The sequence below is a fragment of the Myodes glareolus genome, chromosome 21 (genome assembly GCF_982192425.1).
Source record: "Myodes glareolus chromosome 21, mMyoGla1.1, whole genome shotgun sequence".
Taxonomy (NCBI): Eukaryota; Metazoa; Chordata; class Mammalia; order Rodentia; family Cricetidae; genus Myodes; species Myodes glareolus.
In genome coordinates this window covers 35764089-35791138 of record NC_142046.1, presented here as the reverse complement: position 1 = coordinate 35791138, position 27050 = coordinate 35764089, and the positions used below count along the sequence as shown (strand labels likewise).

The 27050-nt window shown below is 45.9% G+C and overlaps 1 protein-coding gene across 5 annotated transcripts in view; it reads right to left on the bottom strand.

The window, feature by feature from the left end:
- Positions 1–10054, bottom strand: part of Fmnl2 (formin like 2) — a 266650-nt gene extending 256596 nt beyond the window's left edge. For 3 of the 5 annotated variants that reach the window (XM_087899962.1, XM_087899961.1, XM_087899965.1), the window contains exon 1: positions 9589–10053. In XM_087899962.1, coding sequence (XP_087756088.1) covers positions 9589–9705 — 117 coding nt within the window. In that variant the 5' untranslated portion in view covers positions 9706–10053. Of the gene's footprint in view, positions 1–9588 lie in introns of all 5 variants that reach the window. The other 2 variants (XM_087899963.1, XM_087899964.1) reach the window with 1 other exon arrangement.
- Between the last annotated feature and the right edge of the window lie 16996 nt (positions 10055–27050).

The following is a 27050-nucleotide window of genomic DNA, read 5'->3' as shown; positions in this document are numbered from 1 at the left end:
CAGGGGGCTATGTGGTGACAAATGGCCTAAATTTACGCCTGGATGGTCTAACTAGTGGGCAGCAGACAGGTTCCTGGCATCTGGGACCCAACATATTAGGGCTGCACTGGCTTCCTGGGTCAACCAGGAAGAAAAGAAGTGCATGGGAATAATAAGTACCAACTAGTCCAGACCCTGTGACCAAAAGGACGAAGATCTACCAAGAGATCACCCGTGCTGGCCGTCTGTGAAGCCGGAAGAGCCTCAACTGCAGCTCACTGATAAAGCTGATCTCACCTGCTCACTGCTCTTCAATGCTGGTCCCCTATGTTTCACAACGAGATTTGGCAGGATTGACCTCACTGGTCAAACCGAGTGCTGCTGCTACAGTGTGAATGCGAGCATCCAACATCCAACCTCCGCTGCCTGTTATCACAGCACTTCTTTCTAGACGAAAAGAAGCAACGGAGCTCAACGGAAGTGCCAGGGCTAGGGGTGCAGCTTGGCTGATGGAGGGATGTAAATCCTCACACTCTGGAGGTGGGAGAAGGCTACCACTGGCTGTTTATATATATATATATATATATAGTCAGGTTGAGGCTAGCCTGAACTACAGAATGCCTTATCTTGAAAGAAGGAAGGATTGAGAGAGAAATAAGGGAAAAGGAGACGGAAATTGCTTTTTGGTTTTTTTTTTTTTATTTTGATTGTCAAAATCATCTTCTCTACCTTCCCGAACAACAACAAAATCATATTTCTATAGTCCTGTCCAAACCCAGGCCTTCTTTTACTCTGCTCCCAATTACTAGAAACTTTTATCTGATCAAAGAGTCACCTACATATATTTTCCCTGGAAGAATTACATTTTTAGAAGAAAATGAGACACTAATTGCTTCTATCCTCCCAGTTCCAGGAACAGCACATATGCTGCCCTCAACACTAAAACCACAAATGTGACCAATTACGAGTAAGAGGAATGTCTATTTGCTTGTGCTATAACTCATAAAGGGATAACTAGACTCCAACACCGAGAACAATCAGCTCATTCCTGACCTAGCATCCTATTTATCTTTCTATTCTCAAAGCTAATTGCTTATATAAGCATGCCAATTTGCCTTGATTATAGGATTCTTAATAAATGAATGTTGTTTACATTTCACAAGTGTATTTGAATTTCACTCCAGGAAGCCAAGCTCATCAAGTCTTTGTGAGTGGGAAAGCCAGAGATCAAAGCAAATGGTCTGGTTGGACCAACAAACAATTAGGCTTGAGAACAGAGGCTCAAGGAAGGCAGGAGCTCGGCTCTGCCTCCTCCCCTCCAGAAGACCCTCAGAGCTTCTCTGTCCTAACCATGGCGTGGAGAGCCTTCTCTGCAAATGGCCATTTGGGTGACCCCACGGCCATTTCTAAACTTAATAACTGTACCTTTCAACAGGTTTTTATTCTGATCTTCTGTTTTTCCAAACTTTCCTGCTTTGGGTTGAATCAAATATCTACCTTTAGGTTTAGTTTTTGTTTGTTTGTTTTGTGTGTGTGTGTGTGTGTGTGTGTGTGTGTGTGTGTGTGTCTGTGTATCTATAAATCTATATATAGATATATAGATATAGATATAGATATTTGTTAGTTTTATTTAATTTTTAACATTGCCTGATGCTTTCCTAAAATACTCATTTTCCCCCAATGATTTTAATTCTTAAAGTTTGGGCTTAGAGTTGAAAGAGTAAATAGAAACACTCCTTGAGCATAGTAACTTTAAAGCTAGGTACTATCAGATCCCACACGACTCTTAAAAATCCCAGTGTCTACTCACACATAACTTTGCCAAAATGACTATTAGTGAGATTCACATCAGTGTTCTATTAGCACATTCATTATACATAACAGAAATAAGTAGAGTTTTTTTCACTTTGAATTATTTGTATATAGGTTTGCCTGTGCAGGAGTGCAGGTGCCCAGAGTCCAGAAGATGTTGGTCCCCTGGAGCTGGAGCTACCAACAACTATAACGTAAACCTGGATTCTCTGTGAGAGCAGTATATGTTCTTAACTGCTGAACCATCTCTCCAGCCCCAACACAAGCCCCTGTGAAGCCCCGCATGGTATCAACACACAATCAGGTTTGTAAACTAGTTCTTCAACTAACTGATTCCTCTTTAATCGGTCCATGAAGCTTCTACAGGAAACAAGGAAAAGAAGTGAGTTCCCGAGCAAACATGCAATGTAGACAGATCTGAGAGTCACCATTTTCAGATGCAGATAGACTTGAAGCCACTGAGAGTCACCGTTTTCAGATATTATTCACACCTCAGTGTCCTCAAAACAGGCACATGGCCAAAATGTGAGCTGTGTGACATCTTCCTCAAAGCCAATAAGCTTTTTTTTTAATATTTATTTATTATGTATACAATATTCTGTCTGTGTGTATGTCTGCAGGCCAGAAGAGAGCACAAGACCTGATTACAGATGGTTGTGAGCCACCATGTGGTTGCTGGGAATTGAACTCAGGACCTTTGGAAGAGCAGGCAATGCTCTTAACCACTGAGCCATCTCTCTAGCCCCCAATAAGCTTTAGAATAACCAGGACATGGGCACCATCAACCTGCCACACTCCTCCATTGCCCAGAAAAGATCTCAGTAGCACAGGAAAGTCTTGAGCTGACTACATCGTCCCAGAGAAAGCAGGGTCTACACCAGGCTGTCTGCTTCTCTAACATCGGGTACAGGAACTTAGTAGACTCACGAGCTCAATGACAGACTACACAGGAAGACCTATGATGTGATCAATAGAAACTTCAGTTTGTCCTAGAAAAATAAAATTCAGGCCACTTAAGGGGTCCACCTGGGAACAGTGTGGGCCACACATTGTTTTAATTTTTCCTGGGAATCTAAAGAGAAAATACAATCTATAAGCATCACACACCATGCTATTCCCATGTACAGACTTGGTCTTTCCATAGTTAAGGATTCCCAGGCTTCCTGACCAAAACCTACGTTCCTTAAGTGAATCGATCCCTGATGAAGCACTCCAGCTGCCAGCTCACCCCTAGAAAACAGCACTGTTCTTAGTGTTCTGTTCCTGGACCCCTGGGAGCATGGGGTGTGGGTAGGGACAGGAAGATCTCCCTAAAATATAAGAAGAATTCTCAAAGGCATGAGCTCTCTCCACCTCAACTGTTCAGTAGGTGGAAACCAAGATAATGAATGAAGCCTCGCGAGAGATCATAAGTCCAAAACCTGGGGACACTTGCTGACTGGGAGGGGGAGACTGGACAAAGGTCACTCTAAAAGACGGCCTCTGTCAAGCAACTGCATCATAGCTCCACCTCATCTTCCCTCTTTAGGCCTTCCGGTGTGTGCTTTGACAACTTGCTACTTTGTTCCTAAAAGAATTCCAGGCACCAGTGGCCTCCTCCAAAGGAAACAAACACCTATATAATCTGTGCTTGGTTTTGCTTTGGTTTGGTTTGGTTTTCTGGGGGAGGAAGCTGGTCTTTGTTTTTTGAGACAGGGTCTCCTGTGTCTCAGGCTGCTCTCTAACTTAATATACAGCCAAGAACGATCTTGAAGTTCTGGTCCTCTTGTGTCTACATCCCCAGTGCTGATATTACAGGCATAAAAATCATGTTCTTAGGCTGTGGTGGGCAGCAAACCCAGGGTTTCATGCCTGCTAAGCAAGCACTCTACTGACTGAGCTAAAACCCCAGCCCTGTGTTTCTTAGTCACTTCCTGACACCTGTGCTCTCTGAGTCCTTCAGGCAACCCTTCTTCTAAAGCCAAAGAATCGCGACAGGAAACATGGGTCTAAACATTTTCCCTTCTTCGAGTCCAAGAGGGATCTTCAAGGAGCTCCCGCCCAACTCTCAGATGCCATACTGTGTGCCTACAACCTGCAGGTGATGATCCGCCTCAAGCAGGGCATCCCAGGGCCAAGTGCTGGAATGTCAAACCACCTGCTCTAACTGGGGTGGGAAGGATCTTCCAGCCACCTCATCTTCCACAGATGCTGCGTGGACAATGTCAGTAAAGACATCACTCTCAACTTTTTCGGCAACTCTAAACACTCAAACATTCCCCCTATTTTCACCTGAATGTTAGTCCCTGACCTCGGGGAGTTTTATTATCCAGGCCATATGGAATCGTTACAAAGGTTTGTTGTTGTTGTTGACTTGGTTGTTTGTTTTGGCCACAGGGTCTCAATTCTCCCGTTCAGGCTGGTTGGCATCCTTAGCTCCCCCAGTGAGGGATGAGAGGTCTCCGGCGGGCACCACACCTGGCAGACTAAACAGCTGTCTATGACAAGAGGGCAGCACTAACACCAAGTGGGAAAGAATCATAATGTGTTATGTTCTACCCCTTCAAAGCGCTATAGTTTCCCTCGACTATTCTAAAACCTGGGCCGAACTTAATCCCTACCCACAAATGAGGAAAAGCAAGGGCTACACCAAAAACCTCCAGGAAGCAGTTCCCCTCTCCCTAGCGCAATGCTTTTCCTAGATGATGGGGCAGGGGCGAAACAAATTCTTCTCCCTTGAGGATTTATTTATAGGCACCCACACAAATTGCATTGCCTAGACTCTATCCTAGGCTCCAAACATTTACACTCAGAACACCGTTTGGTCAACCGGTACCTCACATATCCACTAGGGAAATGCATACGTGTTCACAACGATGGTAGGAATAGCATCTCCACTGCAAGGGGAAGGGACACAGCTGCAGGGAGCCGCTGCCCAGGGTGAAACTGTAATGTTTCCAAATGACGACACTCTGCCCCCTTCCATACGCTTTCCCTCACACCGGGGGAAGTGAGAAAACAGCACTGTGTGATGGCCTCACTCCACTGCCACCACCGGCTTCTCCACAGACCTCCCAAGCACTGTTCTTGAAGTAGAGCAAAGTGGGAAACAAACCTAACTGTTGTAACCCGACTGTCTGTGTCCCCTTCACAGAGGTGCATGCATTCAAGTGACAGTTGGCTGTTGCCTTTGGTTTGCTGAACCCTAAGCTTTGGCCGGGCTGGTGGCACAGGCCTTTAATCCCAGCACTCAGGAGGCAGAGGCAGGCGGATCTCTGTCAGTTCGAGGCCACCCTGGTCTACAGAGCAAGTTCTACGGCAACTAGGGCTTACACAGAGAAACCCTGTCTTAAACACACACACACACGCACGAACGCACACACACACTCACACTTTAGCTTTCCAATGCAAAATGTTTCAAATCTGCCAGGGAAGAAAAGCTAAAGAGTACATTTTGCCCACATTAAGTTTTATCTCCATGCCTGGACATCGGAGAGCCGAGCAGATGCCACAAAGCCAAGCACCCAGAGGGCAGCCTCAGATGCACCTCACTACAGTCACTTCTGAAGATTTTCTGCCAACTGTATACAGTTTGAACCTGGCACTTAGCAGGTTTTAGAATGTTTTACTGCTCCTCCCAAGCTCTTTATCTCCCCAGTTTCAGATTTGAGAATCTGAATCATGACATAAAGGGGAAGTCAGGAGAATGGGAAGAAGACATCGAAATCTGGTTAAAATCCCAGGTTGGTGATTTAGAAACAACCACAACATCAGGCAATTCGGGTAATCAGCACTTACACATCTCTAGCACTGTGGATGGGCAGCCTGGCAGCAGGCACACACAGAAAGCGGGTCAGCACGAGGTATAGTCATTTACAGTAGGCACTCAGAAGGGCTCCTAAGTGCCCCCAACTCCTCCCTAAGGCTAAGTGACTAAATCCACTCTGGGGAGGGGTGGAGACAAGGAAACTGACTCAGATGAGTCTGAAACTAAAGAAGTTCCCAGTTTCAAGCATAAGATTGCCCTAAACCATTACTTCAGCATCCTTCTTTCTATATCTGCTCACAGAGCCGTGTGACACATATATAGAGACTCGGGCGACTAGGTCAGAAGACTTAGACTCAAATCATCCTTTTTCCCTGAAATTCAAAGAAAGAATCCTTAAAACAGCTCCTCAACAAAGGCGATGACTTGTATTCTACATTTGTAAACAGTGACTGGCAGCTGAAAATAAACAGTATTACGGAGCGCCTGCTGGAAAAGTGGTATTCTTGGATAGACCACTGCATGCAATGCCCACTGAGAAACTGCCTTCACAGCATCCCACTTGAATAGGAAGAATAGAAAAGGATTTGCTTGTGTGTGAGCCCAAGGACTAGACAGTGCTTAATAAATGCAACAGAAAGCCACATGGACACGGGATCATAAATGCGTGGGACCAAATAATGCAGTCTGATGTTACCTATAAATATATATGTATCGATCAAAGACTGAAGGAGATAACTAAACTCATAACTTAAGACGCTTTCGCTGACCAGCAGAACAGAAACACCACAGGTGTGGGATCATAATGTAGCCGCACACACGAAAACACATATAGCTCTACCCGAAAGGTAGATACAGAAGGTCAAATGACCATTGAGTCAGTGAACCTTTTCCCTAAACATAAATTTGCAACCACTGTTATAGTAATTCTGAATAAAACCTCGGAGAGGGAGAGACTTTCCTTAGAATGTTTTACTGCTCCTCCCAAGCTCTTTTTCTCCCCAGTTTCAGATTTGAGAAATCATGACATAAGGGGGAAGCCAGGAGAATGGGAAGAAGACATCCAAATCTGGTTAAAATTCTTAAAACGTGGATCCAGGTTTTAATAGGAATAGTTTATAGGACATTTTTAAATTACCCCTGCTGATCTTATAGTCTGGTAGTTGGTTCATGCTCTCTCTTCTCTTCTTCCTATTCATAGCTGGTATTATTTTAGATACGTACAACTCAACTCACACAAGCTGCTGGGGTAAAGGCTATGGTCACCGAGTAGATGTTTAATCTTCGAAATAAGATGGACTTGTGTCACTTTAATTTTTATGTTTAGATTTTAAATATTCTAGAGCTGGAGGTTGAGAGGAAATGTTTTTCTAACCTGAAACAGCTCGTTAATTATTGATGTAAGCCATGCTTACAATGAGGCGCTTGTAGACTTTCCTAAAGCTAGTTTTCTTCCCCAAATCCCTTGTGATCTTTATTATATAAGAAAGTGAAATAGATCTGGTGTGGTGGCCCACACATAAGCCCAGCACGCAGGGGGCTAAGGTAGGCAGGAGCTTGTGGCCAGCCTGGGTACACAGCGACGTCGAGATGGGAAGGGAACTAACATCAATAATGCCAACATGTTTGTCCTTACTCAAGGATGGAAAAATCATAAATATACACATATATAAAAGTACTATCTAATAAAAATCTCCCTCCTAAAACGTGTCCTTCAAGCTTAAGGTCCAGGATTAAGTATTTCTGATGCCTCCAGCAACTCACGAAACCGAAAGAAAAACAAAGCAGAGTACATTGAGTCAATAACTTCAGGGAGAAAGGACAAGAGAAATCAACAGCGGACAGGATGATCTGGGAGGGTTGTCTGCAGCCCGTTTCACACCAGCAAGGGGAACTCAGACGAGCGTGTAAACATCAGTGGTCCAAGTGTTTCCCTAACACAAGGATTCCAAAAGTCTTTTAACTTTCAAAAAAAAAAAAAAGGCAGCATATTTTCTGGTTTTGTTTTTTGTTTGAGAAACTAGACTACTCCAAACAGCTTACAAAAGAATCACATCCAGTTAACTGTGTGACACACGGTGGAGGAAAAGTAGCCACAACAAACAGCAGACACTGACACCCCCAAGGAGCCTGGGGTTTACAATCATAAAAGTCTTCGGACTTCACTTTGTGACCTGCTGGACTCAATAGGAGCACAAATCCACCATATTAATGAAGGGCATTATTTTCCTAAAGATTAATTCCTACCATGTGTTATTAATCAGCAGAGTAACTGAAAGCTCATGCAAAAAATGCTCTCCCAGTTGAGTAGAACTTAATTGCATTATTGTTATTAGCATGACTGCTGCTCGGCCTTCCCTGCGTCACTGGCTCCCCCGCTCCAAGTACTCAGTCTGCCTCTGTCTCTCTCTGTCTCTGTCTCTCTCTCTCTGGCACACAGAAAGATAAGACAGACAGACAGATAACACCACACTATGAAGAGAAAAGCTGCAAACCCAAAGAAAGACCGGAGCGGCCATGTCTGTCACCAACAGTTTTTTTTCAAGAAACAACCGTTTGCCTCTAGAAAGACAGGTCAAGTATGCACCAGCCCGCCTTGAGAAGTAATTAAGCTTAGGCTGTTTCATTTCACAGCGTCCCATCTTGCATAACGTGGGAGCAGCTGTGGGAGATCACAGACGATGCAAAGCAAAACAGGCAACCACATCTTTCTCCCCTACGTTAACAGCAATTTCCAGGGGGCCTAAAAAGGCTGCACAGCCTCTGTGTTCCCTGAGCGCACAATGCCAGCCTGCCATCCAGAAGCGTTCTCAGTACCAAAGCAGCCCCTTTTCAAGGGGATGAAGAAAGACAGTTTCAATGTCCCAGTCAACGGTCAGATCTCAGAAAACTAACTTTTGATCCAAGGCTTGAGACCTTTCCCAAAGTTCTTAAGTTCCGTGCCAAAATTCTCTCAGGTAGACACGGGGCTTGGCCGCCTCCATCGCAAGTTCCTCTGGCTCTGGCTGCCTTGTCTTGCAGGGGTTTAGAAAAAGGGAAACAGAATGTGAAGTCTAGGAGCCAGGCGTCCGCCCACCCCACCCCCACTCCCCATTTCCTTCCCAACAGCCCTTAAGAGAAGCGAGGACCTTAAGTGCAGGAACCAACTGCACTTGGGACCCTTGCTGGGGCAAGGGAAGAAGCGTCACACCCTTTTGAGTTCCCTGTAAGGCAGACTCCAGTTGGGAAGGGCCCAGAAACTTAGTCGCGAAAGGAAATAGAGAGAGAGGATTCCAGTCTTTGGTTGGGAAGCTGGAACGGGAAGGCTGAGAGATGGGGAATGCGGGAGGGAACCGTGGACTCAGCTGGAAGAACTGGGGTCGCCCGAGAAGTCAGGACAGCTCTTAACACGTCCCAGCCAAACTGCACATTTTTGTGGTTTAAGATTTAAGACCAAAGGGAACACACTGAGGTTCTCCCCCGCTCGGGGCGCTTCTCCCCCGTCTGGGTTTCAAATGCCTCCTCCTCGCGGAGGGACCCCGGCGCCACTTTGCTGCCGGCCTCCTCTTTCTCTTTCGGGGGAGCTGTCCATCTGCCCAGCCGAGATGTCCACCCTCCAAGTTCGCCGGACCAAGTGCGGGCGCGGCGTCTGAGGCCAGCCACCTGCGCGCGTCTGCTGCAGACCCCGCAGGCCCAGAGCTGGGCGTCCAGGGGATGCTGCGTAGGGAGTCGGGATCTGCTGGCTGGTTTTCATTCTTTAAACAAAAAGCCTTAGCTGCTAATGGCTCATTCGTCCCCGGCCAGCCACCTTCCCTTCACACCCACGCTGCACCTCCCGGCACACGCGCTGCGAGGTGCCGTTCCAGCCAGACAATGGGTTCGTGGCCGGCGGGGTAGCCCGGCCCGAGGCCCTTTCCCCATCCCAGGACCCGAAGAGAGCGCAAGACGAGGGGCCGAGAGAAGCGAGGCAGGGAGTCCACAATGGGGAAGGTGCGAGCGAGCCTCGCCCTCGGGACGGGAGGAGCGGGTCCAGCTGCGCCGCCTGCCCCACCGGGGCCCCGCCGCGTACTCACCAGCACGATAGCAAAGCGCTCCTCCAGTTCACCTGGCTCGGGCATCGGCAGCTTCAATGGCACGTTGTGCGCCCTGAAATCAGTCTGCTGCGAGTCCATGCTCCCCGCGTTGCCCATGTCGGCTGCTTGCCGGAGCCCCGGCTGACTCCCGGCCCCTCGCGTCCGCGTCTGAAATGCCCACAGCCCCGGGCGCTCGGCTCCCGCCCTCTGCCGCGTCCCGGCGAGCGTTCCGCTCACACCGCTCCCTAGCAGAGGTCCGAGCCCAGCCGGTCCCCGGCTGCCCTCATGCTCCCCGCCGCCCCGGCGCCGCCCCGGCCTCTGTGCCTCGCGAGGGGTCTGCAGGGCGCCGGGCGCCGATCCGCATGGTGCTCCCGCCGGCCCCGCCGGCGTCCGCGTCCGCTCGCGCGCTCCTGCTCCCCGGCTTCACTCCCCGGACCGCAACCGCTCTAACACCTCAGACCCGGCCCCACCGCGAGCGGATGATCGCGCACCGAGAGCCGACACAATGCCCCCTCTCGGCCCCCGCCCCCGGCCCGGCTCCTCCCACACGCCCCGCGGACTGCCGGGACACGTAGTTTCGGCCCAAACCGGCCACGCGCAGAAACTACGCGCGCTCCTGGAGGGCCGCGCTGTGGTTGGGCTGTTTGCAGCAAGGACCAGCTGGATGCTGTGAAGTGGCTTTTGTCCCTTTTGACTTGACCTCCCTCAGTTTTGACTTTAAACCTCACCTCAGTTTAAAGATCTGCTTGGTCTGCGTTAAATCTGAGTCTTCAGCACTTTTTAAAAATGAATGAATGAATCCAGTCAATCAGAAAACGCATGATTTAAGTTTCAGAAGAGTGTAACACTGTTGAAAGATATCGCTAAACAGGACACACACACACACACTCATACACAGAGTAGTGGCAATGCCCAGCTTCATGAACTGAGGGTGGAGGCGTGGTGCAGGTTCTTCAGTATCTATGGTGTATCTTCTTTGATGTGATTGAATGTTTCCTAAACAAATGTGTGATTTATGCTATATGCTATATGGAGTCAGGGTATTTCTTAATCTCTGATGTACATCAGTCTCACTTGGGGAACTGGGGTAAAACTGCCCATACCTTGACTTCTGCCATGTATTTCCCTAAAGTGAGAGATGGAGCCTGGGTAGGTGTAGGTACTAGTTCCCAGGTGACTTTGGTATGCAGCTCGGGCGATTACCATTCTGAAGGAAATGTCAAGAGTCACGGCTTTTCCTTAGTAGCTCTGACTACCTGGGCCCATGGCCCCCAGTGCTGTGCCTGCTAAAGGGGTGATTTGGGGGGTAATTGCTTATCTTTGCCTTAGTTTCGTCATCTGAGAAAGTCATAATGTCTGTGCCTTTCTTACAAGGTTGGGTGCAGTCTCACTAGCGCGGTGCTGTTCAGATAAAGAACTCAGAATAGTAAGGATGGCTATAATATTACTGCCATTAGCATCATCCTCATCACTTATTGATCTCAGCACTTCCTATTTCTGCCTTCATTCTTGTGATGGGTAATGTTCCGTTGATTTTAGTTAAGTGGACTGGACTAAGGGCTGCCCAGAAAGCTGGGGAAAAGAAACATTATTCCCGGGTGTGTGCATTTCATCCAATCGTCTCAGTAAACAAGTTCATCTTCGCTCTGGCAGAACGGCAGCACCCTTTCTTCTGAGGTCACGAATAGAACAGGAAGTTTGTTCTCAGCTCTGTCTGGGACATCACCTATTACCTCTCTCAGGCATTAGTGCTCCTCCTTCTGGGCCTTTGAACCAAGACTTAGATCATAGACACTTCTAGGTCTCAAGGCTTCTAATTCAAACTGGAACCCCATCACCAGCTTCCCTTCCTATAGCTTGTGGAGGTGGACCATGGGATTTCTCAGCCTTCAAAGTCACATGAGGCTATCTTTCATAACAAATCTCCATATATGTGTATATATATATATATGTACATATATAAATCTTCATATATATGTATATGTGTATGGGGGGGGCAGAGAGACACAGAAAGAAAGAGAAAAACACCTGGAAAGTAACCTAAGTTTTGCCACAAAGATATGGAAGAAATCCTCACAAATGTATTTAGTATGCTAAATGAACCACTTCTAATAATCTTTTAAAATGTGTTTATGTTTATTATTTTGTCTGTCTGTGTGTTCAAACCCACATAGAGGTCAGAGGGCAACGTTCAGGAGTGGGTTCCAGAAATAGATGTCAAGCCATCACGCTTAGAGGCAAAAGCGCCTTTGCCTCTCTTCCCAAACACACACATTGCTTTTGTTTATATCTTACTATTATTACTTTATACTTATGAGTGTTTTGTCTGCATATATGTATATGCACCACACACAGCCCTGGAGAGCTGGGTGGGAACAGAGGGTATCAGATCCCCTGGAATCCGGAACTGCAAATGGTGATCCATCATGTGGAGGTTGGGAACCAAACCCAAGGTCCTCTGCAAGAATGACGAATAATCTTAACCAACAAATCAACTCTCCAGCCCAACTTCTAACTTTCTGAAAGAGATCATAAATAAATCAGCCTTCAAAGTCTCAACAAATGTGATCTGTATTTCTGAAATATTGTCTCAAAGTCAAGGGCAAGCATGCTGTAAGAGAAAAAAACAAAAGTATAACTACAGACCCACACTAATGAAAATGAGCAAGAAAGCAAGCAGTTAGTTCAGACCAGGTGAGGCATTTCTCATCCACAAACGTATTTATTTTATTTGAGATTTCTTGACATATATCCTCGGTCTGCCTGACGCGCAGACTCAGCCCACCCAGAGAGCTGCCCGTCTGTATGGAAAGACTGGAATTTGTTTCTGCAGTCAAGAAATCCTTTTTATTACATTTATGACTTCCTCTGGCCGTATTTCTGCCAGGGCCCAAGACCTCTCCCTCCTCCTCGGTCTTATCACATCTAGTCTCTCTCACAAGCTCTAACTCTGAGAGGAGCCAAGGACAAAGTGTGCACATCCGGGAGCCAAAAGGACTTTCTGCAGCTTCAAGGTTTGCCATCTCTAGCATTTGCTTATTATGTATAACGCGCATTAAGAACAATTCCAAACACCTCATGGGTTTGTGCACTTCGTGTGGAAATGCCCATCAGCTGCTCAGGAATTTTTGTTTAAGAATTGCATAAAGAATGTTTGCTTCGGTAGCACATATATACTAAAATTGGAAGGATACAGAGAAGAATTGCATAAAGAGAAAGGGAGAAAGGGGAAGACATTTCGATTGGACCGTGTGTGTGTGTGTGTGTGTGTGTGTGTGTATATACAGGTGCCCTCAGAGGCCAGAAGGGGATGTCAGAACCCCTGGAGCTGGAGCTACAGGTGCTTCTGAGCCACCTACTGAGGCTGCTGGGAGTTAAACTCCAGTGTGCTTACAAGAGGACTACCAGAGTGCCACAGTGGACTCCAGTCCACCCAGACTGAAGCCGGAAAGAAGCTACCCAGGTCACTTAAGTTATTCCTTTCATCTGTAAAGCAGAGGTTCACTCAGAAATACCAAGTAGCAAAGTGCCTGTGAGTCCCCTTTCTCTGTGCTGGATCACGTGACAGGCCTAGAAGCAGAAAATGCTGGTGGAGAAAGATGAAGCTCAGGCCAGAAACATTCCTCATCTGGAGTGCATTTGAAATTCTAACAGTGAGACTCGAGAGGGAATGGTAGGAGGGGCCAACAGCCCCTCCTTCTAGACCCCTCCCCATGGCTTGCATACTTCAAGAAAAAGCTCAAATCTCTAGTGTTGCCAACATCAAAGTGGATGCTGCATATACTGAAGAGGATACTCGGAGGATGCTTCAAACAGCTTTCTCTAAATGTGGTCTAAATGTGAATTGGATGGATATATGGCACACACTATGATCCCAGCACTGGGGAGGTAAAGGCGGAAGGATCAAGAGTTCAAAGTCACCCTCAGTTGTGCAGAATTGGAAACCAGCATCGACAATGAAATAAAATACCAACTATCAGCAATGATCCAAGAAGCAGCAGGCTGGCCCAGGAGATGACTCAGCAGGTAAGAAGTATGGACCACAAAGTTCACACCCCACAGACACAAACAGTAACAATAACTTTTTAAAAAGAAGCAACAGGAAAAAAGCAACAGGAAATGTAAACAGCTCTATTATTAATTCGGAATATAGAAAATGTAATTATCTTCCCACAGAGGGAACTACAGGCCCAGACAATTTCACTAGATATTATATCAGATATTAAATTAGAAAAGCTAGAGTCTCTCTGTGTGCATGAATCTCTGTGTCCGTGTGTGTGTGTGTGTGTGTGTGTGTGTGTGTGTGTTGTAGTAGTATTTCTTTCAGTTGTTATGAATCACAAAACTGTGATTTTTTTTTTGGCCCTTGGCCTTGAAAATAGTTTATTTGGATACAGAAATCTAGGTTGAAAATCGCTTTTTTTTACATTCTGAAGGTGTCATTTTATCTTCTACTAATTTTGGTTGAAGCTATGAGAACTACTATTAATCCAGTCATCACTTTTGTTTTCCTGTTATTTTTTAAGGGTTTTTTATTTTATGTACATGTGTGTTTTGTCTGCAAGCATGTATGTGCACCACATGCACACATGTCCTTCCTACAGGGGCCAAAAGAGGGCATTGGACACCTTAGAATTGTAGCATGGATTCTAACTGGTATTAATAATAAAAACCCAGAGTCAGATATAGGGTTAATGCTGGAGATCAAAGAAGCAGTGCAGTCAGCCACTAGGGAGATCTTTCACCTCTACCAATGCTCAGACTGCTGGGGCAATCCTGTCCTCAGACCGCATCTGCAGATTGCTTCTGTCTCCATCCAACCTCAAACTACCCCTGAGTTCTTGTCTCCTCCCACCTTATATTCCTTAGCACCCCTGTCTCCACCTCCCTAGTGCTGGGATTAAAAGCTTGTGATCCCAAGTGCTGGGATCACCTTTGTGTGAGCCCTGTTTCTCTTTTAGGCAGATTCAATCATATATAGCCCAGGCTGGTCTTGAACTAACAGAAATCCCTCTGCCTCTCTCTCCCGAGTCCTGAGATTAAAGGTGTGTGCCCTCTTTCCCTGGCCTCTAGTGGCTTAGCTCTGCACTCTGATCTTCAGGCAAGCTTTTTTTTTAAAAAAAAAAACACAAATAAAATATCACTGCACAGAACTGGAGTTAACAGACAGTTGTAAGCCACTTTGTGGGTTCTGGGAACTGAACCTGGGCCCTCTGCAAGAGCAACAAATACTCTTAACTAGTGGCCATCTCTTCAGTTACTGGTTTTGTATTTTGAGATAGGATCTCAAACTCAATGAGATCTGCCTACCTCTGTCAAGTACTGGAATTAAAGGCATACACCACCACACTTATGTTTTGTTTTGTTTTCCCCCAGACTGGGTTTTTCTATGTAACAACCCTGGCTGTCCTGGAACTCACTTTGTAGGCCAGGCTGGCTTTTTTTTTTAAAAAAAAAGATTTATTTATTTATTACATATACAGTATTCTGTCTGCTTGTATGCCACAGTCAAGTAGAGGGCACCAGATCTCATCATTACAGATGGTTGTGAGCCACCATGTGGTTGCTGGGAATTAAACTCAGGACCTCTGGAAGAGCAGCCCAGTGCTCTTAACCTCTGAGCCATCTCTCCAGCTCCCAGCACACTTTTTAAATGTATAGATGTTTAGTCTTCTCTCTCCTTTCCCTTTAAAGATCTCTGTTCTTTACGCCCAGTAGTGGTGGTACACGCCTTTAATCCCAGCACTTGGGAGACAGAGGAAAGTAGATATTTGTGAGTTTGAGGCCAGTCTGGTCTACAGAGCAAGTTCCAGGACAGCTAGGGCTACAAGGAGAAACCCTGTCTCAGGGTTTTTTTGATTTTTTTTTCCACAATTTTGCTTTGGTGTGTCTATTTGTCTTATAAATCAATTTCCCCGCTCAGGACTAGATGTCTTAGTTTGAGTTTCTTTTACTGTGAAGAGATACCGTGACCGCAGCAACTCTTAGAAAGGAAAATATTTAACTGAGGTGGCGGCTTTACAGTTCCAGAGGTCCAGTCCTTTATCATCATGACAGGGAGCATGGTGGCGAGAGGTAGACATGGTACTGGAAGTACTTGAGAGTCCTACATCTTGCAGACAACAGGAAACCAATGGAGACACTGGGAGGTATTCTGAGCATCGGAAACCTCAATTCCCCACCCCACCCTTCCCACCCACCGTAGTGACACACTTTCTCCTACAAGGCCATCCCTACTCCAGCAAAGCCACACTCCTAATAATACCACTCCCTATGAGATTATGGGGGTCAATTGCGTTCAAACTACCACGTTGGTCTTGCTTCCTCAATTCAAACAGTTACACTGTTGTTAATTTTTAATTCAGAGACATCCTTAGCCCCTGTCTTCCTTTCTTCACCCACCCATCTTCATTTTGAAACATAGGCACTGACCCTGATTGCTTTGGTCACTGGATTAGTCTGTTTCAGGTTTCTATCTCTTTGCCTGACTGCCTTAGGAATCCCAACACAGAAACGCTTTGGGTAAATCGCTATTCTTTTTCAAGTTAGTCTCTCTCTCTCTCTCTTTCTCTCTTTCTCTTCTTTTTCTCCTCCCTCATGTTTAGACAGCATCTTGTCATATAGCCTAGAAGGGCCTCCAACTCACAGCTCCTCTGCCTTTTCTCCCAAGGGCTGAGGTTATAGGCACCCCAGCCCCCCACTCCCTGCCGACACCGACACCGACACCATTCTCTCTTCCCACCTGCTTTATTCTATTTTTATAGGTTACAGTTCTTCTTCCTAGGATTTTTTCCCTATAATCACAGATTTTGAAAGAGAAACATATTGATATTTATTTGCTGCTCTTTGGTTTGTTTTCATGGTTATTATGTATTATAATTACATTTTTTTAACTAAGCAGTACTACTCTTATTGTAAAATCTGTATGCAGACTCTGGCCTCTAACATTGTTTCAAAGAGTTATTAACCATTGAAAAATCCAAAAATCTCAGCCCAGTCTGAAGGTGTAACTCAGCAGTGGAATGCTTGCTTAGCATACACAAAGCTCTAGGTTCGATCTCTAGCAAAAACTGTAGTTCTGAAATATCAGCTTTACTGAGCCCTACAGAACATACCATATTACACAAATGCATCTCCCAGATTATTTAGAAAAAAAATTTTGATACAGAGTCTCATTAGGTAGCTCTGGTTGGCCTGGAACCCACTGTGTAAACCAGGCTGACTTTGAACTCACAGAGGTCCTGCCTCTGGACTCAGAGCTGCTGAGACTGAGGAAGAATTCCACCATGCCCTTCCATTTTGCTTTAATTGAATAATAATCACACTACAGCTTAATTTTATTTATTTATTTATTGTTATTATTGTTTTATGAGACATGGTTCACTACATATACTTAACTAGCTCGGACTTGCTATATGGACCGGGTAACCCTGAATTTGTGATGAGCCTCCTTCCTCTGCCTAGCCAAGTGCTGGTATCACAGGTGAGGGCTGCCATGTCCAGCTTTAGTGTTATTTAGATAAGTTTAATATACACTCATAAATTAAAATATATTGTGAAGGAAAACATGAAGGTCATTTTAGAATAGCTAAGATGTCAAATAGGCATGTTTCTGCAGGAATCCAAACACGTTAATAATTATAAATCAAAGACACAGGAAGAAAGAGATGAAAAGTGGGCCTCTGAATAGGCTTTCGACTATGCGTGCTTACCTTGTTCCTCCAGAAAATCAGTTTAAAGGTGACCGAGTTTGGTGACGGCAGCCACTGGCAACTGTCAGGGTCAATCTCGGCTGCCAACTTGACTGGCTCCGGAATCAACTAAGTGATAAGCCCCTGGGCACACCTGTACGGATTTCCTGGCTCCTGTTATTTGAAGTGGGAAGACCCATCCTTAGTTATAGATAGCATACCTTCCAGAGGCAGCTAGAAGCAGACGTATGAAGAAAAAACTCTTTGCTTTATACTTGCCTGTCATCCTGTGGTTTTTCTGCCGCTGCTGGTGTCATTCTCCACTGACCTCAGAACCCAGCTTCTTTCAGGCTTCCCACATGAGTTGGAGCCCAGTGGCTCTCCAGCAATCCCCTCTAGAGCCTAGACTCAAGGCCGTGGGTGCCAGTGTGACAACTGAGGTGCCAGCCTCATCGGCTGAGCAGCTACCAGATTCGCAGCCTCTTCAGTGTGAAGACAGCCACAGTTGATATCCAGGTTGTATTGTAAGCCAATCTAATAAACCCCCCTTAAATGTCTACTCATTCTATTAGATATGTTCCTCGCTAATGCCGTTATATCCTCTAGAGGTAATTTGGCAGGCTCTAGATGCTACTTTTCTGCAAAAGCCAGCAGCCAAAGATGTCACAAGACCCAGAGAACATTGTTGCCAATTCTCGCCTTCGTGCTACATTCCCGGGGTGAACCGACTTCTCTAAAAACCTCCATTATTTTTTTTTTCCACACAGGGTCTCCCTATGTAGCCCCAGCCTCAACCTCCCTATGTAGATCAAGGTGGCCTCAAACTTTGGGAGAGCCTCATGCCTCTGTCTCCTGAGTACTGGGATTATAGGTCTGGGCTACCACATGTGACATCCAAAATCCTCCTTAGTAAACTCTTAACGCAGTACATGTGTCACAGTACACGTGTGGAAGTCAGTTCTCTCCTCCTGGTGTGGGCTAGGCAATTCAACTTACATCGCCACACTTGCTCAGCAAGCCCGTTCCCGTGTAAGCCATCTGGCCAGCCCCGTTATCTCTTTTCTTTCTCCTTTTTCCCTTGAATTTATTCTATTTTGGGGTATGCACGTCTATCCTAGAACGCACGTCAGAGGGAAATTTGTGGAATCCCTTTTATTTTCCCTTCCCCATGTGATTCCCAGGAATCAAACTGTGGGATTATCAGACTTGGTGGCAGGTGTCTTGACCAGCTGATCTGGCTGGCCAGCTCATTAATCAGCTACTTCCAAATGGCTGGATGGGAGCCTGGTATGTAATTCTGTGGCAGATCATCTGTCTGGTGCGAAAAGTCTTGAGTTCAATCTCAGCACGACAACAGGCCCTCTACCCAAAACCTCCTGACTAATGACGGCACGGGAGGGCCAGGCATCCGGCGGTCTTCTTCGCAGCAATGCCTACGGCGACGGAGCGTGCCGCAGACTGCAGCGTCTGCCTTCGCTTCAGAGGTCACTTCTCGGGGCCGTGGGAAGCCTGGAGTCCCATCTGCACCTGGGCCTCCCGCGCATATAACCAAAGCCGTCTCAAGGCTGTCCATCTGGCAACCCACAACAGTTTCCAAGTCTAACAACAACAAATTCTTTAAAAGAGAGAGAGTTCTTAGAACAAGGGCACTCAAGGGGTCATTGCTGTTTCTGACTGTGGACACTTCAGCTAGAAGAAATCATACAGGACTAACAAGACAGAGGACCCATTTCAGTCCAGTAAAGTGGCATGGTAAAGTTTCACGGACAGTTACGATACCTGTTACTTTCCTGAACTTTCGTCTGTCTTCCTCTCTCATTCGTCCTTTGAGAGAGTCAGTTTTCACGGTGGAATCGTTGGGCTCTTTCTGAATACACGGAAAGGAGGCTTGTTATTCTATCAGAGTTCATACTACACCTTCTGTCTCTGTACAGTATATAAGAAATAGGCTTTTTTGTGTGTTTGGGAGTGGGTCGGCAGACCACAAGTGGAAAAAAAAAAAAAAAAACAAGCCTACAGTTCTTCTGACTAGAGAATACGAATTCCTTGACTTATAATTTCTACTCTGCGTTCAAAGGGAAGGACACACATCTCGTGGGTCTGAGCACGAAGTAGTCTCCTGCTGAGTGGATCCTGGAAAATCCTCTTGACCTCATTAAGCTACAGTTTCTGCGCCTAGAAAATTGAAACAAACACTCGCCTGACGAGATAATTCCTAGGTGGGAAGAAGTTCATTCGCACCTGCATTCGGCTCACGGCTCACGTGCCTGCGGCTGGTCAGGAAGCGATGCTTCAGCAGGCTGGCAGCGAACTGAACCTTGGGTGTGGTCCCAAATACGTTACATGTGCTACAGTGCCTGTGTGACCGGGTGAAGGCTGACTGTGGGAGCTGGTGTGAAGTAGAGCAGGCAGTAGCGTACAGCTCCTGAGAGCTTCCTGTAGCTGCAGTGACGACGCTACACACTGCCCGCTTGTATGGCAGTAATCAGAGTCAATACCACTGACAACGTAAACCATGCAGGTCACATTATTTAAGTATCTATCCATCTATTTATTCATTCATTTATTCATCTCTCTTTTTTTCTCTCTGTCAGGCACACACACACACACACACACACACACACACACACACACGAGGCTAGAGGACCACTTGCCAGAATCGGTCCGTGTAGGTCCATGAGAGTTCATGCGGGTCGCAGCGAAGGAACTCAGGTTCCTTGGTAACAGGTATCTTAATCCGCTGAGCCATCTCACTAGCATCAAAGTCCTGTTTTCCAACCTGACTGATGATGATATCGACATGGGATGCCGCCGAACACACACTCTCATGTGCTTCCCTCGGGAATTTTGACTTCCTAGGTCCAGGGTGAGCCCCAGAAGGCTGTGTGTATAACAACATCTTAAGTGGATCCTATTTCAGGCAAGTTTCGGAAACAGTGATTAATTGCATGAGATTGGGGAAATGACTCATCAGCAATTAAGTAATAATGCTCCGGCTTAAGGAACAACGCCAAGTTATTTAAAAGCTATTGAACAATTATAGTATCTACACTGCGTTAAAAGCTAAATTAGCTGTTATTTCAATCAAGAGAATTGTTCCTCTTAAGATAGAATTATACATAAAAAAGTAGTCTTAAAATTTTTATCTGTATTGATTCTATATGAACTTTAATAATCATGTGTATATTAATGAGTATTTGTAGTTGCTTTGCTTTTTTAGCTTTTGAAGAAAAATAAAGCCCCTTGTATTTTGGTTTTTGGTTTAATTTGGCATATTATCCAGTTTTATGTGTCCCAGCTAGAGAGAAACTTAACCAGAGGGAACTTAGTTATTCAGGGATTTCCCAGCTCCCTCAACTCACATATCCACCAAACAAGATAGGGTTAGAGCCAGTCATTCATGGCTCATGGCACATGACTATAAACCCAGGACGAGGACATCTCTTCAAAGATGGTCAATTAAAGGTCATCCTCAGCTATATTGCAAGTTCAAGGCCAGGCTGGGCTACAAGAAACCCTGTCTCAAAAAAAAAAATCCTGAATAGATGCCAAAAGTTATATTCTGTACAGAAGAAATTAAATTACCCACAGCTATTGAATGTCACTTAGACGATTTTAGCTTTGCGAAATTAATTGTACTAACAAATGCTCATTGCATTATAACGTTCCCATTGTAATCATTTCCTGTACAATTACGATCAAAGGGAAGTTCACTGTTGAGGGAAGCAGGAGAGGGCTAGGCAGTTAATTTGCATGAGTGAATGCTCTTTTTCAAAGAAACAAGTACTTTGCCGTGTCTAGTGTCTAATCGCTACTCACAAACACCTGTGGTGCACGTCTTCTTCCAGGGGTCTGCACTCCGTGAACTTCAGCCATCCTCGCGAGAGAAGTGCGGACCAAGGGGCCACCAGACAACCTGTCTCTTACTGTCCATTTGCTCTGCTAATTTAAGGGAAAAGAAGATGTTTCTTAAAACTCTTTTAAGAAAGAAGAAGAAGAAAAAAAGGAGGAGGAGGAAGAGGAGGAAGGAAGGAAGGAAGGAAGGAAGGAAGGAAGAAAGAAAGAAAGAAAGAAAGAAAGAAAGAAAGAAAGAAAGAAACCATTTCAAGTGGGAGCAATATGGTTCACTGGGTAACGGTGTTTGTCTTATAAACCTAGTAACTGAAGTTCAATCCCTGGAACCCTTGCAAAGGGGAAAGTGAGGCCAGATTCCACAGAGCTGTCCTCTTCCCTCCACACCCCTCCTATGGCACAGAGTATGACCCCACCTGCCCACATATGCACACCCTGTATCCATTTTTGGACTTTGAAGGTATCCTTTCTCCTTCTCTCACCTGCCTGAAACTGTTTGCCGTAAAACTCAAGTGTGATGGGTGGGTATGGGGTTCTAAGTCCAGAGCAAAGAGGCATATAACGAGACACAGAAATAGGAAATGGGGAAGACCTACTTGAAAGGACTGGATTCTTGGGGAGGGGTGGAGCAGGGAATCATCCGGTGCACCATGTAGCCCCAGATGGCCTGTAACTGGTGGAGTAGCCCAGGTTGATCTCAGCCTGACCTCGACTCCCTGCTTCTGTCTCCTTCATGCTGGGCTTGCACACTTGGAAAGCCTTTTGATGCAAGAGCAAGGCAGTTAGTAAGGTGGGCTCTGGTTTTCGAGTTTTCTGAATCTCTGTCTCCTTGTATGTAAAATGAAGGCAACCGTAGCTCTCACTTCCAAAGGCGTTTTTTGAGGAATGATCGATCGTAACTGCTACAAATCCCTGGATCCTAGACTCAGCACGTGGAAAGAGCCAGACCAGTTGCTTGCTATCTCAGGCCGGGAGCAAGCACACTGTGTGCAGCAAGAGTGGGTCCAAGGTCAAAGGACATGATACGCTGTGGGAGAATATTTCCAAATTAAATCGGCAGTAACTGGAACCCTGGCAAAGGGTCAGAAAAACCCAAAGCATGGGAAGGAGTGACTGTGTTGCTTAAGAAAACCCTAGGCCCTGAGCACCAAGTGGGCCAGGCAGGAAGCTGAGTGATTTGCTCATGATATCTGTGAGTTATTTTAGTCCTCATTGGCAGATGCGGAAATGATGTACGATGTTGACCTCTGCCGTCCAGAAGATTGTTCACTGCGAGCCCATGCTGTCAGTACCACTGAAGCAGCTGGTCAGTGATGCCCAGAAGTTGCATCGGTAGCCTTATCATTCCCTCTGCTGTAAGGCATTTACCAAGCAAGAGAAACGGCCATCAGCATACTAAAGACCTTTGCCCTCCAAGCAAAGAAGCTCAGTTCCCTTTGCTAGGCTGCTTTTCTCCTGGCTCTGTCAGAATGTGGCTTCGCTGTAGCTGGCACTCAACGTTCCCGGTCTTCTCCGCATTGCTTCCTGTTGCTTCTTGAAAGTCACCCTCCGAAGGAGCCTCTCGCTCCCACAGAAAGCGCGCAAAGAGCTCGGCACAGGAGACTCCACATTAAATCAGGATTTCTTTCTATTCCTGTTTCAGCTGTTGGTTCTGACTGGGCTTCAAGTTCATTCCCAATCATCTCTTGGACCTGGCTGGGGCCCTCCTTACCTATGATGGTAGCGTCTTAGAAAAAGCCAGGTTCATTTGCAATCCAAAGAAGCATGCTCTACCCCTGCTTCACTCTCTGCCCCAGCATCCTTTATCCTATCTGCCATTCTACATCCTCGACCTGTTGCCACTTAAGGTCCTGGCATCAGTGCTAACCTATGCCTTTCTCCAGTCTGAAAAAGCATGCCTGGCCTCCCATTTACCAAAGTTCTCACCCTGCAGTTCTGCTCCGTTGGCATTCCTTTCCTACCTTCTCGTGTGTCTGAGGCCACCCTGCCTTGATCTAAATTGTGGCTATAGCTTCATGTTCTGACTCTCTTCTCGGGAACATTCCAGATGGAGACTCTAGAACACCGCATCAGTTCACCTTGCAATCACACCCACTGCTTCCTTCCGTTCCTGGGAAGGCCTCACATTAACTGCTGTCTCCTCACCACGGTGCGACAGTGCGCTTAGCCAGTCTGCAGGCTTCTGCTCGCCACACCCTTCACGGATGGCTGGTTTTGTAAGGCCTTCTTTTCTCCTCTACCTCTCTGAATGTAAAGCAACACGTTACGTCGCATTATCCTTGAGCGCACTGTTGTTGGGGTGCGCTCTCTCTCTCTCTTTGTGTGTGTGTGTGTGTGTGTGTGTGTGCGCGCGCGCGCGCGTGCGCGCGCACATGCATGCGTGCGCGTGCACGTGCGTGCTCGTGTTTCATCTCTCCAAGGAGCTTATAGATGCCGGCTACAGAAACCACTCATTTCACAATGTGATTCATATTCCATCTGCCCTTGAATCATCTGGACCACTCCATGATGATTCCCTCACTGGCATGAATCAGAATTTCAATGATGAGCCCACATTGCACGTTACGGGGCCGCCTGGGGTCCTTACACATACAGACTTCAGGACAGGATGCATAGGAGTGGAATGGTAACATTTTTTAATACCACACTTATCTCCGGCTCTGTGGTTCTGGGACGGGTCCAGAGAAGATTATCACGAGTTGCTTCTTGGATTAAGAAACAAATAAATATAACTTTAAGCAGAAAGCCAGTCAGGGGAAATCTGTCCTACTTTATGGAAGTGTTTGCAGTTTTTGCTAAATGTGTGTGTTACCTACTTCAGTTACTACAGTGCACACTCCCTCTGGGAATCAAAGTCCTTACGTCTCTTTTTGTTGAGACAGGGTTTCTCTGTAGCTTTGGAGCCTCTGCTGGAACTAGCTCTTGTAAGACCAGGCTGGCCTTGAACTCATAGAGATCCACCTGCCTCTGCCTCCTGAGTGCTGGGATTAAAGGCATGAGACACCACTGCCTGGCAGTACTTGTGTCTCTTTTGCACTGTACTTTTCCTGATATAACGTGATTTTAATTCACCTTGCTTGTAATGAAATTAAAAAACTCCTTTATTTCAGTTTAGACCTCCTTAATGTAAGCTGGAAACTTCTGGTTATAATAAAAAAATAATGCTAAAATGATATTATAAGCCCAGTAAATACTGTTATGGGGCTACTAAAACTTTTAATATCCTAAGCTGCAGACAACTTGACAAACATTTATAGCCCTTACACATTCAGATAACAGGAATATTAATATTTTGATTTTTTTTTCAGTGTCGGGAATGAAACTGAGGGTCTTATACAAACTCTTCCTAACCCTGAGTGACATTTCCAGACCAAATATTTTTACTTCCTCATTCAGTTATATCTGGAGGTCCTTTCTGCTTGCTATTCTTAAGGCTGAGTGGCCCTCAGATACTTGGTATAAGCTTCAATCAGTACTCGTACACCTAAGAAGTAGCAGGGCCAAGACTTAAAGTAACCATCATTTGTGGTGGTGGGACTGGGAACATGGGTGCCCAGAACTAACCTTGGGGTTTCATTAACAAGAAGAGAAATGTCTTCACGCTGCTATTTAATAATCCATTTTTTTAAAAAATAAAATAGATTTAAGTGGTGGGAGAATTGTCTGTATTCTGTCAATCATATTTTAATAAAACGCTGATTGGCCAGGCAGGCAGTATAGGTGGGAAAGCCAGACAGGAAGTAGGGGTGGAGCAAAGAGACTGGGAGTATTCTGGGAAGCAGGAAGCTCCCTCTGCCATTCCTGCCCAGACCACCGAAGAGGCAACATGTGAGCTGTCACACTGAGAAAGATATTGAGCCGGGTGGCTAACATAGATAATGATAATGGATTAATATAAGTTACAGGGACTAATAAGAAGCCTGACCTAATGGGCCAGTCAGTTTATAATCTTATGGAGTCCTGTGTGTAATTTTGATTGGGTACTTGCTGGCTGTAGGGTACCAGGTGGGACAGATACCCAAACAAGCTGGCTCTTGATGTTACATATAAGCAAATGTGGGGAACTGAGGAAGCCCTGGGTGTGTGAGGTCCTGAGTGAATGTGTGTGGTTGACACGGTCCCAGTCATATTAAGGACTCCAACGGCACAGCTTTCCTCTGGTCCATGTGTGGGAGTTGATAGTATTTGCAGAAAGTGTCCACCATAGCTTTCTTCCCTGGATATTTCTAGCCTGAATTTCTTCCCTACGTAACCTGTTCTTACTAACTTTAGCTAAACCTGTCTCCTTGATCCAGCTCTATACCAGAAATCCTACCTTCCTTGTTTATGTGCAGGTAATAATCTTGGCCTCTTGTTCAGCCGTAGGCAATAACTCCACCTCTCTATCTCTATATAAGCACAGGAGCTTCCCTGGGGCTGCGGGGGCTGCATCTGAGCATGCTAGGTCACCAAGCCTGGCTTTCCTCTGTGCATCTGTCTGTCTGCCATTCGTTCTTTCTCTCGCAGGCCTGAGTCAGGCGGGTCCCTGAAACCATTCCCGGACTCAGCAAGCAGGCTTCCTAACAACGCTACTATGACCCTTGTTGGATTTAATACATATATGATAGCTACACACAGTGTGTCCGCCTGCAGGTGTCATGGTTTCCAGTTCTCAATACTCAAGAAACGCCAAGGGGGCGCTAGCCTGTCCTTCCTGCCACCATCTCTAATCCAGTAGACACAGAGGAGAATGGCCTGTAGGAGGAATTAAATAGAAAGCTTTGCCCTTAATAACACACAGGGCTGAGCAACCTGCTTTTTTCTCTGTTGGAATGAAATCTTGACAAGGAAATGTAAATAAATAAGTCAGATAGCATCGGGGCTGCTTTCCTGAATCTAAGATAAGGAAGGAACTGCTTCCCTAACCTCTTGGAGAATAAGTAAAGCTCTGTGGCCGGAACTGAAGGCTTACAAGAGCTGACATCATGGCCGCTATTTCCTTGGTGGAGAGTGGAAATGGACGTATCTCTGGGGGTTAAACCAGCGCAGCAAAGCTGTTGGGGACCGGTTTAGATGTGGCAATCACCTGAGATGTTCCTGTGTGGGATTATACTTGACCAAGGTCAGAATTCAGACCCATCTCCTGTCAAAGGAGGGAAATGTGCCACACCAACTAATTAGAGTTCACACGGACACACTCACAGTGACTCAGCCTGGCTGCTTGTCTACACGGAAGCCTTTTAAGTGTGCAACAGCAATCAGAAGCACGTGCTGGAAGTTCAGGTTTCTCTGTTAGAGATGTGAGTCCCAGCCTTGCTTGGTTGCCCTCTCTCGTTGTCTCTTGTATGGTGCTTTTAATAGAATGACAGGTGGGCTTTTATTCTTTTTCTTTTCTCTTTCCTTTTTGTTGGGAGAGGAGTGGTGGGTCAAGATCTCTGGAATTCCAGGGTGGCCTCAGATTTGCTCTGGTGCCAAGGACAGCCCTGAACTTCTGATCCTCTTGCCTCCAACACACAATTGCTGGGAATACAGGAACATGTCAACATATCCAGTTTAAATGAGTTTATACTCAGACTTTTTTTTATCAGGGCCATCAACTCCCCAATAATGACATGGAGACTTATTATTAATTATGAAAGGTTGGCTGATAGCTTGGGCTGTTTCTAATTAGCTCCTATAGCTTAAATTAACCCATGTCTTTTAATCTATTTTCTTTTACATGGCTTGGTCACTTTTACTTTATAATGTCCATGCTGCTTGCTCTGTAACTGTTGCAAAAGGAGCGGCAGGCTGCGTTCCCACCGGGATCCCGGCTCCCTGGCTAGTTTACACCAGAAATAATTACACGGAAACTGTATTCATTTAAACACTGCCTGGCCCATTAGTTCTAGCCTCTTATTGGCTAACTCTCATATCTTGACTAACCCATATCTAATAATC